The sequence below is a fragment of the Coregonus lavaretus genome, assembly GCF_964263955.1.
Source record: "Coregonus lavaretus genome assembly, chromosome: 16".
Taxonomy (NCBI): Eukaryota; Metazoa; Chordata; class Actinopteri; order Salmoniformes; family Salmonidae; genus Coregonus; species Coregonus lavaretus.
In genome coordinates, this window is record NC_140003.1 from 37,610,182 (window position 1) to 37,627,270 (window position 17,089).

A 17,089-nucleotide genomic window follows, 5' to 3' on the forward strand; every position below is an offset into this window, starting at 1 on the left:
CGTCAGACTGTTAAATAGCTGGCCTCCACCAGTACCCTGCCCTGAACTTAGTCACTGTTACTAGCCAGCTACCACTCGCTTACTCATCCCTGCACCTTAGAGGCTGCTGCCCTATGTACACAGACATGGAACACTGGTCACTTTAATAAGATTTACATACTGTTTTACCCATTTCATATGTATATGCTGTATTCTAGTCAAGTCCATCCTATTCAACTATTGCTGTACGTATACTATTCTATTCACATACTTTCCACAATGTCTATACATCCCATCACACATATGCACACACACACACACACACACACACACACACACACACACACACACACACATATATATATATATATATATATATATATATATATATAGTTATACTCCGGACTCTGACATTGTTCGTCCAAATATTACAATATTTCTTAATTCCATTCTTTTACTTTTAGATGTGTGTATTGTTGTGTGTGGTTAGATATTACTGCACTGCTGGAGCTAGGAACACAAGCATTTCGCTACACCCGCAATAACATCTGCTAAACATGTGTATGTGACCAATAACATTTGATTTGAAGTAATATCTTCTCCAAAAGGCAAACAAAGTAAAAATAAAGAAAGAACTTTGGTATTTTCTAATAAAGTGAAAAACAATTAAATGTAATAAAGGTCTATATACAGTGAGCAAAACCGGAAAAGTAACACAAAACGAAATCAGGAAGACTGGATCCTCCTGTTTTCAAACTTGATGAAAAAACTCAAACTAAAACTCACAACTGTTGAAATAGGTCTTAAATGATCTAGTACGGTACATTGATACCAGTCCTCATTGGGTTTTCAAGACTAATCCTTCACACACCCCTCCATAGCAGGAGAGGGGTGAGTTGTGGTCCCCATCAGGGAGAAAGGAAAGGAACAGAGGTCCTCTGTTGTGTTGAGGGGGTCCCAGACCTTTATTGCTACTCTGGGGGGAGGGGGTCTGACGAGACATCAGAGCCACCACTCCAGAGTTTGGTTATTGCTTAATTCTCAGCTTATGTGATCACACACAGATACTCACACCTAGATGTGTGTTTGCATGTTGTTCAAGAGAGTGTAGATTTGTGACTTGCATCAGTAAAAAAAAAATCTGTCTACTCTTTGCTCAGTGAGTTTCTTTTCTCCCCAATTGTTCTATTTTCACACTTAGGAGGATCTGTTCTGTCATCCTATCACCTTCTGCTCATCATCTGATGTTCTGTGAGAAACTCCACGTCTCATAGTTCTGTTCCCACTGTCAAAAAGCGCTCACCCTTCCTGTCCATCAGTGATGACATCACCATTACATCCAATAGGAAGTTGTTTTCTGCTTCTCCTTTCTTTCCCTCCATTACTTCACCATCACACAGCTGCTCAGCTGCTGCTGCCCACCCCGGCCCAGCTCCTGCATCTCAGACTCTCTCCCGGAGGCTGAATCCAAGCTCCACATCCCCTGCCAGGGCATGAGGGGGAAGGGGCCCTGGGTGAAAGCCTGGGTCTGGTCCTGGGGTTGGTAGTGGGGGTTGGTCTGGGGGTGGAGGTTGGTCTCGGGGTAGAGGCTGGACTGCTGGCTTATGTGCAGTCGAGCCTCGAGGAGGTAAGCAGCAGAACACACAGGGGAGAGGGAGGAAGAGGAGGAGCAGGAGGAAGAGGAGGAGCAGGAGGAAGAGGAGCCGTAGGAGGGGGAAGATGACTCCAGAGGATGCTGCCAGAAGGCATGCTGGAGAGCCAGGGGGCTCTGGTGGGAGGGCAGTGGGGGTTGGGGTTCCCCCTGGAGGAGGGAGGGGGCGGGGGTGTCAAACAGGGTGGAGGGGGTGAAGACTGAGGTGGGGGAGGGGGGCTGCTGCTGGGACAGGAAAAGCAGGGGATTCTGGGTAGGTGCTGGCCAAGGGGACTGAGGCTGGGGCTGGTGCTGGATCTGGAGCATCCTGTAAACAGAGACAGAGAGGTGGGGTTAGAACACTTACTGTGACTATGTGGCTGTGATTGTATTTATGTGCAGGTGCGTGTGTAAGGTTGTGTGTGTCTCCCTCTTACCTTTGCTGGTGTAGAACTTCCTCCAGCATGCTGCGGTGCTCACTGATGGTGGGGCTTATTGATCCCCGGCTGCCACGGCTACTGCGGTCGGAGGTCGGAGGGCAGACCTGCCTCGCCAGACCTTTGATCTTATTCAGACCCAGAAGGCCCTTAGTGCGCGTGTTCTTCCTCAGCTGTTGGCGGAAGGCTTTCAGACCTGGGGAGGCGCACAAAGAGAGAGACAGGTAGATGATTGGTTAGATGATGATATGACTGATACATTTCTCTGTAGTAATGATGATGATGAGGATGATGGGATTGATGCATACCTAATGCCTATAAACTGTCATCACCCATACCTTGTGTGAGGGAGGTGTCAGAGGCTCTGCGGCCCTCTTGGAAGCTGGCAGCCTGGGCCTGGGGGAGGAGGTGATAGGAGAGGGCCGGTGGGCTACCGGCGGGGACCAGAGCCCCGGGGTCAGTCCCAAAGACCAGCACAGCTGATAGGCCACCCACAGTGGGGCGCAGAGCAGGGTTGGGGGTGGATGAGGACTTCAGACAGCTGTCAGATGACGCACCGTCGGAGGGGCTGACCACGATGCAGGGGGGGTTGCACTGGTGGAAGCTAGCAGAGACCTCGGCCAGGGTGTGTCGCCGGGAGGTGGTGGTGGGCAGGACAAGGGTTGAGCAGGTGTGTGTGACCGCCTCCTCCTCCAGGTCGCGGGGCCGCACCTCCTCACTGATGCTGGTCTCCACCAGGCTGTTGGGGGAGATGGAGCGGTTACACAGCAGTCGGTTCAGACTGGCTTCCACCGGGAACACCACACGTTGAAACAATGCACCTTGGTCATATTCCATCTCCGAGTGCATGGGAGGGGTGCTCTTGCATTGAATGGGGTAGGCTGAAGGTCTGAAGCTGTCCTCCATGATGACCTCTGGGGTACCAGAGTCAGAGGTGCTCCTGGGTCTCTGGCTCCAGGGCCCACACTGACGGCTAAGCTGCTGGGCCCGGTGCTCCCTGACCCTCTCCAACAGCAAGTAGTAGATGGCTGAGAAGTGGTTGTAGCTGCTGCTCTGCAGAGACTGGGGCAGAAGACAAGGACATGTTAGTCAGCCATTTTGGTCTAAAGGGTGTCAGTCTTTAGTGTTTAGTCTTCCTCTCCCTATTTCTCTCTCACTCTCTCTATTTATATTTCTCTCTCAGATAAGAGACACACACACACACGCGCTCTGTGCCCCATCAGACTGCGCTCTCTCAGACTAATCTCCTGAGAGACTGCTGTTGGAGCTCATCTACTCACCGCTCAGTGTGTCAGCCTTTAAAAGCAGATGCCAGTTATACCCCTAATTCTCCCTACAAAACTAGTATTAAGTCTCCCAGGCGTACAGAGCCCCAGGGTGTGTTTGACTGTGGCGCCTGCCTGAGAGGCAACATAACATACTGCCAGACATGACTAACTGCCTCAAAGCCCCAACACTTTCAACCCAGTACCCAACCCCACTAGCTCAGTCTTTACAGTGTACTCCAAATACTGTATTCCTGTGGTACTATATGATCTGTGTAACCTACTATATAACCCGTAACCTATAACCTGTAACCTGTAACCTAGAACCTGTCACCTAGAACCTGTAACCTAGAACCTATAACCCATAACCTGTAACCTATAACCTGTAACCTAGAACCTAGAACCCGTAACCTATAACCTGTAACCTAGAACCCGTAACCTATAACCTGTAACCTATAACCTGTAACCTATAACCTGTAACCTATAACATGTAACCTATAACCTATAACCTGTAACCTATAACATGTAACCTATAACCTGTAACCTATAACCTATAACACATAACCTATAACCTGTAACCTATATAACGGCCCAGCTCCACTCACTCCTACCCTCCTCTAATCCTCCTTCCATGACGATAACACCAATAAACCAATCAACCAATTAACACATCAACCAATGAGCCACTCACCTCAATGGTCCTCTGACGGTCGATGCCCAGGGTTTGCATGATGCCCAGGACGGGCTCGCTGTAGTCCCCCAGGTTAGAGTTGTAGTCTGTGAGGGGCAGGGCCATACTGAGGGTCTGGCGAGGAGCTGTGGGGTCAGCCAGCATCCAGCGGTGCTGCTTGATCTGGGCCACACTGATCCTCTTAGCTGGGTCCACCACCAGCATCCTACGGATCAGGTTCTCACAGTCTGCGGGGAATAGAGAGGGAGGAAGAGAGAGGGAGGGAGGGAGGGAGGGAGAAGGGAGGAGGGAGGGAGGGAGGGAGAAGGGAGGTGGGAGGGAGGGAGAAGGGAAAGCAAGGTCAGTCTGATGATATAGCATGTGCTTTTATATAATATAAACCAACCATTGTATCAATCAATCTATCAATCCAATTGCCATAGTGATGGGTACCTTGAGACATGAAGAAGGGGATTCTGAAGCGCCCCTCTGTGACTCTCTGTCTGAGGGCGGGGAGGCTGGGCCCGTCGAACGGAAGGGAACCACACACGAGAACATACAGAACCACACCCAGACTCTGTAGAGGAGAGAGACACCAGGAGGAGAACATCAACAAATGGTCTCTCCCTTTACTTCAGTATTGATTGGGTTGACATGAAGATGGTAGAACTTCGGTTCAAAACACATTGTGTGCAGTTTCCCTGTTAGCCCTTACCCAGATATCCAACTGTGGCCCTTCATACTCCTTTCCCTCGAACACCTCGGGTGCTGCGTAAGGGGGGCTGCCACACCACGTAGACAAGGGCTCGCCTGCGTTGTAGAAATTACCGAATCCAAAGTCTGAATGGGAAGGAGAAAGAGATTGGTTAGTTAGTGAAACTCGTGGTTGTTTGACTCCTGTATTCCCATGGCTGCTGGCTCCAGGGTTGTTTCTTGACAGACTCACCGGCCAGTTTGATGTTCATGTTGGCGTCCAGCAGAAGATTCTCAGTTTTGAGGTCTCTGTGAACGATGTGGTGTCTGTGGCAGTAGTCCACCGCCGTCAGGATCTGCCAGAACTTCTTCCGCGCCTCGTCCTCGCTCATGCGCCCGTTTGAGGTCAAGTAGTCTGGAGGACAAGAGGAAGAGAAGGAGAGAGGGGGCGTTTTAGACTAAGAGGCCCAAACCATCTATACATCCTGGGTGAGGGAGGAACTTCATATCTATTTTACCCCTTTTATTACCTAAAAAGATACTACCCAATCAGTGGAGGCTGCTGAGGGGAATGTTTGGAAGCTTAGAATAGTTATGATACTGCATGTTTGTAGGATTGCTACAAAATAGGTGAGGTCAGGACAGGTGAATCAAAGCTGGGACCGAGAGACTGAAAGGCCGTCAGACTGTTAAATAGCTGGCCTCCACCAGTACCCTGCCCTGAACTTAGTCACTGTTACTAGCCAGCTACCACTCGCTTACTCATCCCTGCACCTTAGAGGCTGCTGCCCTATGTACACAGACATGGAACACTGGTCACTTTAATAAGATTTACATACTGTTTTACCCATTTCATATGTATATGCTGTATTCTAGTCAAGTCCATCCTATTCAACTATTGCTGTACGTATACTATTCTATTCACATACTTTCCACAATGTCTATACATCCCATCACACATATGCACACACACACACACACACACACACACACACACACACACACATATATATATATATATATATATATATATATATATATAGTTATACTCCGGACTCTGACATTGTTCGTCCAAATATTACAATATTTCTTAATTCCATTCTTTTACTTTTAGATGTGTGTATTGTTGTGTGTGGTTAGATATTACTGCACTGCTGGAGCTAGGAACACAAGCATTTCGCTACACCCGCAATAACATCTGCTAAACATGTGTATGTGACCAATAACATTTGATTTGAAGTAATATCTTCTCCAAAAGGCAAACAAAGTAAAAATAAAGAAAGAACTTTGGTATTTTCTAATAAAGTGAAAAACAATTAAATGTAATAAAGGTCTATATACAGTGAGCAAAACCGGAAAAGTAACACAAAACGAAATCAGGAAGACTGGATCCTCCTGTTTTCAAACTTGATGAAAAAACTCAAACTAAAACTCACAACTGTTGAAATAGGTCTTAAATGATCTAGTACGGTACATTGATACCAGTCCTCATTGGGTTTTCAAGACTAATCCTTCACACACCCCTCCATAGCAGGAGAGGGGTGAGTTGTGGTCCCCATCAGGGAGAAAGGAAAGGAACAGAGGTCCTCTGTTGTGTTGAGGGGGTCCCAGACCTTTATTGCTACTCTGGGGGGAGGGGGTCTGACGAGACATCAGAGCCACCACTCCAGAGTTTGGTTATTGCTTAATTCTCAGCTTATGTGATCACACACAGATACTCACACCTAGATGTGTGTTTGCATGTTGTTCAAGAGAGTGTAGATTTGTGACTTGCATCAGTAAAAAAAAAATCTGTCTACTCTTTGCTCAGTGAGTTTCTTTTCTCCCCAATTGTTCTATTTTCACACTTAGGAGGATCTGTTCTGTCATCCTATCACCTTCTGCTCATCATCTGATGTTCTGTGAGAAACTCCACGTCTCATAGTTCTGTTCCCACTGTCAAAAAGCGCTCACCCTTCCTGTCCATCAGTGATGACATCACCATTACATCCAATAGGAAGTTGTTTTCTGCTTCTCCTTTCTTTCCCTCCATTACTTCACCATCACACAGCTGCTCAGCTGCTGCTGCCCACCCCGGCCCAGCTCCTGCATCTCAGACTCTCTCCCGGAGGCTGAATCCAAGCTCCACATCCCCTGCCAGGGCATGAGGGGGAAGGGGCCCTGGGTGAAAGCCTGGGTCTGGTCCTGGGGTTGGTAGTGGGGGTTGGTCTGGGGGTGGAGGTTGGTCTCGGGGTAGAGGCTGGACTGCTGGCTTATGTGCAGTCGAGCCTCGAGGAGGTAAGCAGCAGAACACACAGGGGAGAGGGAGGAAGAGGAGGAGCAGGAGGAAGAGGAGGAGCAGGAGGAAGAGGAGCCGTAGGAGGGGGAAGATGACTCCAGAGGATGCTGCCAGAAGGCATGCTGGAGAGCCAGGGGGCTCTGGTGGGAGGGCAGTGGGGGTTGGGGTTCCCCCTGGAGGAGGGAGGGGGCGGGGGTGTCAAACAGGGTGGAGGGGGTGAAGACTGAGGTGGGGGAGGGGGGCTGCTGCTGGGACAGGAAAAGCAGGGGATTCTGGGTAGGTGCTGGCCAAGGGGACTGAGGCTGGGGCTGGTGCTGGATCTGGAGCATCCTGTAAACAGAGACAGAGAGGTGGGGTTAGAACACTTACTGTGACTATGTGGCTGTGATTGTATTTATGTGCAGGTGCGTGTGTAAGGTTGTGTGTGTCTCCCTCTTACCTTTGCTGGTGTAGAACTTCCTCCAGCATGCTGCGGTGCTCACTGATGGTGGGGCTTATTGATCCCCGGCTGCCACGGCTACTGCGGTCGGAGGTCGGAGGGCAGACCTGCCTCGCCAGACCTTTGATCTTATTCAGACCCAGAAGGCCCTTAGTGCGCGTGTTCTTCCTCAGCTGTTGGCGGAAGGCTTTCAGACCTGGGGAGGCGCACAAAGAGAGAGACAGGTAGATGATTGGTTAGATGATGATATGACTGATACATTTCTCTGTAGTAATGATGATGATGAGGATGATGGGATTGATGCATACCTAATGCCTATAAACTGTCATCACCCATACCTTGTGTGAGGGAGGTGTCAGAGGCTCTGCGGCCCTCTTGGAAGCTGGCAGCCTGGGCCTGGGGGAGGAGGTGATAGGAGAGGGCCGGTGGGCTACCGGCGGGGACCAGAGCCCCGGGGTCAGTCCCAAAGACCAGCACAGCTGATAGGCCACCCACAGTGGGGCGCAGAGCAGGGTTGGGGGTGGATGAGGACTTCAGACAGCTGTCAGATGACGCACCGTCGGAGGGGCTGACCACGATGCAGGGGGGGTTGCACTGGTGGAAGCTAGCAGAGACCTCGGCCAGGGTGTGTCGCCGGGAGGTGGTGGTGGGCAGGACAAGGGTTGAGCAGGTGTGTGTGACCGCCTCCTCCTCCAGGTCGCGGGGCCGCACCTCCTCACTGATGCTGGTCTCCACCAGGCTGTTGGGGGAGATGGAGCGGTTACACAGCAGTCGGTTCAGACTGGCTTCCACCGGGAACACCACACGTTGAAACAATGCACCTTGGTCATATTCCATCTCCGAGTGCATGGGAGGGGTGCTCTTGCATTGAATGGGGTAGGCTGAAGGTCTGAAGCTGTCCTCCATGATGACCTCTGGGGTACCAGAGTCAGAGGTGCTCCTGGGTCTCTGGCTCCAGGGCCCACACTGACGGCTAAGCTGCTGGGCCCGGTGCTCCCTGACCCTCTCCAACAGCAAGTAGTAGATGGCTGAGAAGTGGTTGTAGCTGCTGCTCTGCAGAGACTGGGGCAGAAGACAAGGACATGTTAGTCAGCCATTTTGGTCTAAAGGGTGTCAGTCTTTAGTGTTTAGTCTTCCTCTCCCTATTTCTCTCTCACTCTCTCTATTTATATTTCTCTCTCAGATAAGAGACACACACACACACGCGCTCTGTGCCCCATCAGACTGCGCTCTCTCAGACTAATCTCCTGAGAGACTGCTGTTGGAGCTCATCTACTCACCGCTCAGTGTGTCAGCCTTTAAAAGCAGATGCCAGTTATACCCCTAATTCTCCCTACAAAACTAGTATTAAGTCTCCCAGGCGTACAGAGCCCCAGGGTGTGTTTGACTGTGGCGCCTGCCTGAGAGGCAACATAACATACTGCCAGACATGACTAACTGCCTCAAAGCCCCAACACTTTCAACCCAGTACCCAACCCCACTAGCTCAGTCTTTACAGTGTACTCCAAATACTGTATTCCTGTGGTACTATATGATCTGTGTAACCTACTATATAACCCGTAACCTATAACCTGTAACCTGTAACCTAGAACCTGTCACCTAGAACCTGTAACCTAGAACCTATAACCCATAACCTGTAACCTATAACCTGTAACCTAGAACCTAGAACCCGTAACCTATAACCTGTAACCTAGAACCCGTAACCTATAACCTGTAACCTATAACCTGTAACCTATAACCTGTAACCTATAACATGTAACCTATAACCTATAACCTGTAACCTATAACATGTAACCTATAACCTGTAACCTATAACCTATAACACATAACCTATAACCTGTAACCTATATAACGGCCCAGCTCCACTCACTCCTACCCTCCTCTAATCCTCCTTCCATGACGATAACACCAATAAACCAATCAACCAATTAACACATCAACCAATGAGCCACTCACCTCAATGGTCCTCTGACGGTCGATGCCCAGGGTTTGCATGATGCCCAGGACGGGCTCGCTGTAGTCCCCCAGGTTAGAGTTGTAGTCTGTGAGGGGCAGGGCCATACTGAGGGTCTGGCGAGGAGCTGTGGGGTCAGCCAGCATCCAGCGGTGCTGCTTGATCTGGGCCACACTGATCCTCTTAGCTGGGTCCACCACCAGCATCCTACGGATCAGGTTCTCACAGTCTGCGGGGAATAGAGAGGGAGGAAGAGAGAGGGAGGGAGGGAGGGAGGGAGAAGGGAGGAGGGAGGGAGGGAGGGAGAAGGGAGGTGGGAGGGAGGGAGAAGGGAAAGCAAGGTCAGTCTGATGATATAGCATGTGCTTTTATATAATATAAACCAACCATTGTATCAATCAATCTATCAATCCAATTGCCATAGTGATGGGTACCTTGAGACATGAAGAAGGGGATTCTGAAGCGCCCCTCTGTGACTCTCTGTCTGAGGGCGGGGAGGCTGGGCCCGTCGAACGGAAGGGAACCACACACGAGAACATACAGAACCACACCCAGACTCTGTAGAGGAGAGAGACACCAGGAGGAGAACATCAACAAATGGTCTCTCCCTTTACTTCAGTATTGATTGGGTTGACATGAAGATGGTAGAACTTCGGTTCAAAACACATTGTGTGCAGTTTCCCTGTTAGCCCTTACCCAGATATCCAACTGTGGCCCTTCATACTCCTTTCCCTCGAACACCTCGGGTGCTGCGTAAGGGGGGCTGCCACACCACGTAGACAAGGGCTCGCCTGCGTTGTAGAAATTACCGAATCCAAAGTCTGAATGGGAAGGAGAAAGAGATTGGTTAGTTAGTGAAACTCGTGGTTGTTTGACTCCTGTATTCCCATGGCTGCTGGCTCCAGGGTTGTTTCTTGACAGACTCACCGGCCAGTTTGATGTTCATGTTGGCGTCCAGCAGAAGATTCTCAGTTTTGAGGTCTCTGTGAACGATGTGGTGTCTGTGGCAGTAGTCCACCGCCGTCAGGATCTGCCAGAACTTCTTCCGCGCCTCGTCCTCGCTCATGCGCCCGTTTGAGGTCAAGTAGTCTGGAGGACAAGAGGAAGAGAAGGAGAGAGGGGGCGTTTTAGACTAAGAGGCCCAAACCATCTATACATCCTGGGTGAGGGAGGAACTTCATATCTATTTTACCCCTTTTATTACCTAAAAAGATACTACCCAATCAGTGGAGGCTGCTGAGGGGAGGACAGTTCATACTAATGGCTGGAACGGAGTCAATGGAGTGGTATCAACCACATGGAAACCACGTCTTTGATGTGTTTGATACCATTCCATTGACTCCATTCCAGCCATTATTATGAGCCGTCCTCCCCTCAGCAGCCTCCACTGTGCCCAACCCAATTACAACAAAGCAACATTTTATTTGTTCCTCACCGAACATCTCTCCATTTTTGGCGTATTCTGTCACAATGTACAGCATATCTTTAGTCTCCATTACCTAAGAGAAACACAAAGAGAGACATAGGAGAGAAGTTAGCAAAAAGTAGGCTATACACACACAAACATACAGTGATGACGTAAGGAGAGAGGACTTTCCACTCTGTGAGTGTTTTAGCAGAGCCAGGACTGGGCACTGAGGAAGTTTTCTGGCAACCTTAATTTTCCCCGGACCACACTTCCCCCTTCCTGTTCCATAACTCCTGTCACTCACTCACACACACACACACACACACACACACACACACACACACACACACACACACACACGGCATGTTGACTTTCCATGATATGAACTGTTGCATAACATAGCTGACAGGCACTTCCTGCCTGCTCTTTATTTATAGGATACGAACACAGCGTCCACACAGGCACAAACACACACAACAGTTCAAACCCGTGTTCCCACTAAACTGTGTTGTCTGTCACCAGTTGTCAACGGAAACAATATCTCTCTCCTTCTGGGAAAGGAATTTCACACACACACACAGGTCTCAGCTTGTGTATCAAGAACTCATCAACACCGCAAATACAAAGAGAAAAAATAAAAAAGGCCACATCCCCTTCCTGGAACTCCTGGCAGTGATTGCATAGCCTCATTTCATTTCCAACCCAGTTTCTCTTTCACTTTTCTAACTGCGTGAGAGACAGTGAGGTGCTGGGCAGCAGTAATGGTTAGGGAGACACAGAGGCTCCACATAGTCTCTAGTCTTCATCTGAGAGAGATGAGCACCACTCTGTGTCCCTCTCACCCTAGAGGTGCTGCTGATGTCATACAGGCTTCCAGGGAAGTGGTCTGGCACATTAAGGGTCCCTCATACTGGCCCCTGAAGAGTGATATGTGGGGGAGTGTGTGTTTGAGAGAAAGAAAGAAAGAAAGAAAGAAAGAAAGAAAGAAAGAAAGAAAGAAAGAAAGAAAGAAAGAAAGGAAAGAAAGAAAGAAAGAAAGAAAGAAAGAAAGAAAGAAAGAAAGAAAGAAAGAAAGAAGAAAGAAAGAAAGAAAGAAAGAAAGAAAGAAAGAAAGAAAGAACAGATTGTGGTGATCTCCAGAAGTGCAGGGGAAAAAAGTTTAATTTTGTTCACAAAAGACCAGACAAAAAAACGAAACAGCAGCATATCTAAAGCTTGAGGTTCAACGCTTTGGTGTTATTTTTTTGGGTGGTGGATCAGCTTTAATATTGCAAATAGATTGTGGCTTCTATCAGTGTAATTGTCTGCATCATTTCCAATTCCCCACTGTTCTGTTAGTGGAACAGGAGGATGAGAGGGAGAGGATGTGACCTCCGGATCACAAGGTTGCCTTTACCGTACTACACCTCCCCCTCAGCGGGCGGATGAGGGGGTGTCACAGAGAAAAGGGTTTCCCTCAGGGCAGAGAAACTTGCTCCAACCTTCATCAAATAGCACCTGACCTGCTCAACCCTCACTATTGCCCCGAGAGAGAGAGAGAGAGAGAGAGAGAGAGAGAGAGAGAGAGAGAGAGAGAGAGAGAGAGAGAGAGAGAGAGAGAGAGAGAGAGAGAGAGAGAGAGAGAGAGAGAGAGAGAGAGAGAGAGAGAGAGAGAGAGAGAGAGAGAGAGAGAGAGAGAGAGAGAGAGAGAGAGAGAGAGAGAGAGAGAAAGAAATTAGGAGAGACTGCTCTCGCAGACATACTGTAGGCCTACAGAGTTAAAGACACAGAAACTGAAACAGGGGGACAACCCAGCTCAGAGCCATTAGTCATCCAGTGACTCCTCTAACTGAGAAGTCTCCCTGGCTTTGCAGAGCACAGCAGCACTGTCAGTTCTGGCCATCACTATGAGCCCTGATTGGAAGTGCTGATTAGCTTTCTGAGTTGTTGAGTCACAGAGCCCTGTGTCTCTTTAGGAGGACTATCCCTCAGTATTAATCTGCTCACAGTGGTGGATCGTCTTCTGGAGGACATATGACACATCAGGCTTTCCTGGCCATCTCAAGGCGTTGGGGGCTGTGTGTGTGTGTGTGTGTGTGTGTGTGTGTGTGTGTGTGTGTGTGTGTGTGTGTGTGTGGGAGAGATGGGGGACATTCTAATAAGATCTTGTTTCCCAGGATTTCGTGTATAAACCCAGATGTACCATAATGAACACTGAAACCTTCCTTTCTCTCCATTTCATCCATACATTTAATATCTTCCTTGCCGCCACACCTCCATCCCTACTCCCTCTACCTATCCTGTTTAATGTGCCTGTGTTATTTGTCCCCAACACCCACTCAGCTCGTGTCTCTCTCTGTGGACACGTAGCCAAACACACAGCCCAGTCACTCAACAGTATCCATGATGGATAAGGGGTCAGTCAACACACCTAAAATAACACACACACACACACACACCTGGTAGAGTTTGATGATATGGGGGTGGTTAAGTAGCTTCATGATCTGGACCTCTCTGTAGATCTTCTCCAGGTTGGATGGGTTCAGTCTCGTCTTATCAATTATCTTTATGGCCACCTGGCAGTGGACAACCAACCAACACAGCAAACTGTAAACACACTAAATCAAGGTCTACTATATCCAGGACAAATGCAATGGGAAAGGCTGATATGATTCTATCAAATGTTTTTGTTATTTTCAGATGTGTCCGTGTGATTTATAAATGTATCAAATATGATATGAAACCATTGGTAATGAAAGATTAGGGATGCTGACCTGTGTTTTGGTGACTTTGTGCCTTGCCAGTTTGACCACAGCGAAGTTTCCTTTCCCCAGCGTGCGGATGATCTCATAGAAGCCGACCTGTAGAGGCCTTCCCTGGGTATGGTTGGGCTGGCCCCCCGGGCCGCTCTCCGTCATTATCACCATAATGCCCAATTAAATATTATATTCCAAAGGATAGGATAAAAATTGCGTGTAGTACCTGCGTTACAAAAGTCAAAATTGTAAATATCAAATGCGCATAAGCCTATGCTTAATCGCATTATTTTATTTTTTATTAGTGTGTTATCAATTGTTAGGCCTAATACATTACATTATCAATGTATTATTATCATTATTGATAATAACATTATAATTATAATCATTAGGCTACACATTTAGCTAGGCGTAGGCCTGCCTATTCGTGCTCTTCCACAATTATTATAAAAAAAACGCAAAGATTCTGAATTAACATTTCCATTGCATCATGATGCACAAAATAATTCAAGATAAAGCACATACTTTCATGTCTGTCAAATCTTCACAAATTTGCTCTAAATTTGATTACTGCACTAACCATATATTAATTATATTAAATAAGAAGCGCTGGCTTCATACTAAACATGCCCAAATATGAAAACGTCTATGCTTAATAGACATGTAGACATTTAACACAACACAAAATACAGAATTGTTAAGTGTTAAGGTAATGGCAATGGCAGCTCGGCGCATATATGCTGCCCGAAAAAAATAAATACATTATTATAAATGTCCATTATAGATCCACCTTGAACTGCAAGTCAGATTTTTCCAAAGAATCATAAGAGCATTGCCGTGTCTTACCTTATTGGATGTAGTAGGTGCACCACCTCCTCTCACAGTTCAATCGGTTGTTACAGACAGCTATACAAGTCATTATATGAGGATATTAGTTGCTGTAAATACGAGAAAAGTCTAATGAAAAACAACAACTTTTTTATTGTCCTTTTTTTTAACGAAATATGCACATAAATGTACACTAAAGTGTACACTACAGTGTGCCAGCCGTATCAGTTAGAACTATTTACAGGGTGATGTGGCCGGTCACAAACGCGGCTACCGCACTGTTCGATCTGCCTGTGCGCTCCTGTGGAATGCGGACAGCCACAGTCTTCATGGGAGACTCCTCCTCTCTCGCTGCTATAGGCTAACAAATTGATACCCACCTCATTAACGTCACACCCGCGTCAGAGCTTCGAGCGAAGAGCAGGGCTGGGCGCAAGCGCAAGGCAGAGGTTGCCAGGCAACCGTGAGGCTCGGCGCGCGGTGACGCGAGTGCTGATGGAGAAGTTGCTTGGAGATGGGGACGATGACGTCAGTCCCGGAGATGTGTCACCACGTGATGTTTCCTCCCAAACTGTTGTTGTATAGCAGGGCTAGAGCTGGGGCTCGCTCATCGCCGCTGGAAAGCATTTAGCGGGTGTGCGCTCCCTCGACTTTCAGTTGACTTTAATCTCCTTACTTTGGGGGAAAAAGTGAAACTGGAAATGGTTCTTAGTAGTTATGAACCCTTTTAACTGGTCAAACATGGCATGTTTTCAAACTTTTTGCAAAACTGTGTAGTCAACATGCACTTGTTTTTTTTAAATGTATGCAAGATTGCAGCTTTAGAGCTGATTTGCTGATGCATGCATGCTTTTCCTGATGGTCACTCACTGCAGGTGACCCTGAAGATCTCCAGCACCTACAGTCTGACCTCTGTACTACTCATATGGGAGAGAGTAAGGTTTAATAGAGGAGGAGTAAAGAGAAAATAAGAAAGGAGAGAGAGAGGGAGGGAAGGAGAGAGAAGGTAATAGAGGAGGAGAGGGGGAGGGAAGGAGAGAGAATAAGAGAGAAGTAGCCTAGAGAGAGCTGGTAGAGGGGGAGGGAAGGAGAGAGAAGTAGCCTAGAGAGAGCTGGTAGAGGGGGAGGGAAGGAGAGAGAATAAGAGAGAAGTAGCCTAGAGAGAGCTGGTAGAGGGGGAGGGAAGGAGAGAGAATAAGAGAGAAGTAGCCTAGAGAGAGCTGGTAGAGGGGGAGGGAAGGAGAGAGAATAAGAGAGAAGTAGCCTAGAGAGAGCTGGTAGAGGGGGAGGGAAGGAGAGAGAATAAGAGAGAAGTAGCCTAGAGGGAGCTGGTAGAGGGGGAGGGAAGGAGAGAGAATAAGAGAGAAGTAGCCTAGAGAGAGCTGGTAGAGGGGGAGGGAAGGAGAGAGAATAAGAGAGAAGTAGCCTAGAGAGAGCTGGTAGAGGGGGAGGGAAGGAGAGAGAATAAGAGAGAAGTAGCCTAGAGGGAGCTGGTAGAGGGGGAGGGAAGGAGAGAGAATAAGAGAGAAGTAGCCTAGAGAGAGCTGGTAGAGGGGGAGGGAAGGAGAGAGAATAAGAGAGAAGTAGCCTAGAGGGAGCTGGTAGAGGGGGAGGGAAGGAGAGAGAATAAGAGAGAAGTAGCCTAGAGAGAGCTGGTAGAGGGGGAGGGAAGGAGAGAGAATAAGAGAGAAGTAGCCTAGAGAGAGCTGGTAGAGGGGGAGGGAAGGAGAGAGAATAAGAGAGAAGTAGCCTAGAGAGAGCTGGTAGAGGGGGAGGGAAGGAGAGAGAATAAGAGAGAAGTAGCCTAGAGAGAGCTGGTAGAGGGGGAGGGAAGGAGAGAGAATAAGAGAGAAGTAGCCTAGAGGGAGCTGGTAGAGGGGGAGGGAAGGAGAGAGAATAAGAGAGAAGTAGCCTAGAGAGAGCTGGTAGAGGGGGAGGGAAGGAGAGAGAATAAGAGAGAAGTAGCCTAGAGGGAGCTGGTAGAGGGGGAGGGAAGGAGAGAGAATAAGAGAGAAGTAGCCTAGAGGGAGCTGGTAGAGGGGGAGGGAAGGAGAGAGAATAAGAGAGAAGTAGCCTAGAGGGAGCTGGTAGAGGGGGAGGGAAGGAGAGAGAATAAGAGAGAAGTAGCCTAGAGGGAGCTGGTAGAGGGGGAGGGAAGGAGAGAGAATAAGAGAGAAGTAGCCTAGAGAGAGCTGGTAGAGGGGGAGGGAAGGAGAGAGAATAAGAGAGAAGTAGCCTAGAGGGAAGGAGAGAAAGGAGGCGAGAGAGCAGAGCAGAGAGATTGGGGAGGGTGAGAGGGGGGACTGAGCAGAAAGGTACTCTGCATTTGGTGTGCTGCGCTCAAACACACGCACTCACACTTTTTCAATCCAGTCAGCCAGATGAGAGAAAGGCATATGTGCAGTACACGAGGCTGCCTTCTAAACAGGTCAACAGCCCGGTGCTTTCATTCCGTAACTGTTTTTGACAGAGTTTACAGTCGTGGCTGTTGTCTCACAGCTCAAATTGGGAACGTTCATCGTTCCCTCTGTCAAAAAGAGAGCCAGAGGCAACTGTAACTGTGACACCTCCAATTTATTGAACATTCCAGGAAGTTTACACCCCAACTCCAAAGCCAACCTGGGGGACATTAGTTCTGTTGATGTCAACATATCTGTCATTTCTCCTTTCAGTGTGTCAGTAACTACAGAGTGATGCTACTGGGCCTCCCAACAGATGTCATTCCTCTACTCTTAACGTCCACACAACTCTTGATTTATGCTATTGGACAATC

General features: G+C 48.4%; 2 protein-coding genes across 2 annotated transcripts; both read right to left on the reverse strand.

Annotated features, from left to right (window-relative positions):
• Positions 1-397: 397 nt before the first annotated feature.
• LOC311143919 (serine/threonine-protein kinase SIK2-like) lies at positions 398-5,108 on the reverse strand. Its single transcript, XM_084179798.1, has 7 exons — positions 4,928-5,108; positions 4,697-4,821; positions 4,435-4,558; positions 4,003-4,229; positions 2,385-3,108; positions 2,047-2,242; positions 398-1,937 (listed from the first exon to the last, which is right to left on the reverse strand). The coding sequence occupies exons 1-7, from the start codon at positions 5,064-5,066 to the stop codon at positions 1,361-1,363; spliced, it is 2,112 nt and encodes a 703-aa protein (XP_084035924.1). The 5' UTR covers positions 5,067-5,108; the 3' UTR covers positions 398-1,360.
• Positions 5,109-5,742: 634 nt separating this feature from the next.
• Positions 5,743-14,618, reverse strand: LOC311143937 (serine/threonine-protein kinase SIK2-like). The gene is made up of 11 exons (XM_084179831.1): positions 14,335-14,618; positions 13,507-13,714; positions 13,192-13,308; positions 10,781-10,844; positions 10,273-10,434; positions 10,042-10,166; positions 9,780-9,903; positions 9,348-9,574; positions 7,730-8,453; positions 7,392-7,587; positions 5,743-7,282 (listed from the first exon to the last, which is right to left on the reverse strand). The coding sequence occupies exons 2-11, from the start codon at positions 13,657-13,659 to the stop codon at positions 6,706-6,708; spliced, it is 2,469 nt and encodes an 822-aa protein (XP_084035957.1). The 5' UTR covers positions 13,660-13,714; positions 14,335-14,618; the 3' UTR covers positions 5,743-6,705.
• Between the last annotated feature and the right edge of the window lie 2,471 nt (positions 14,619-17,089).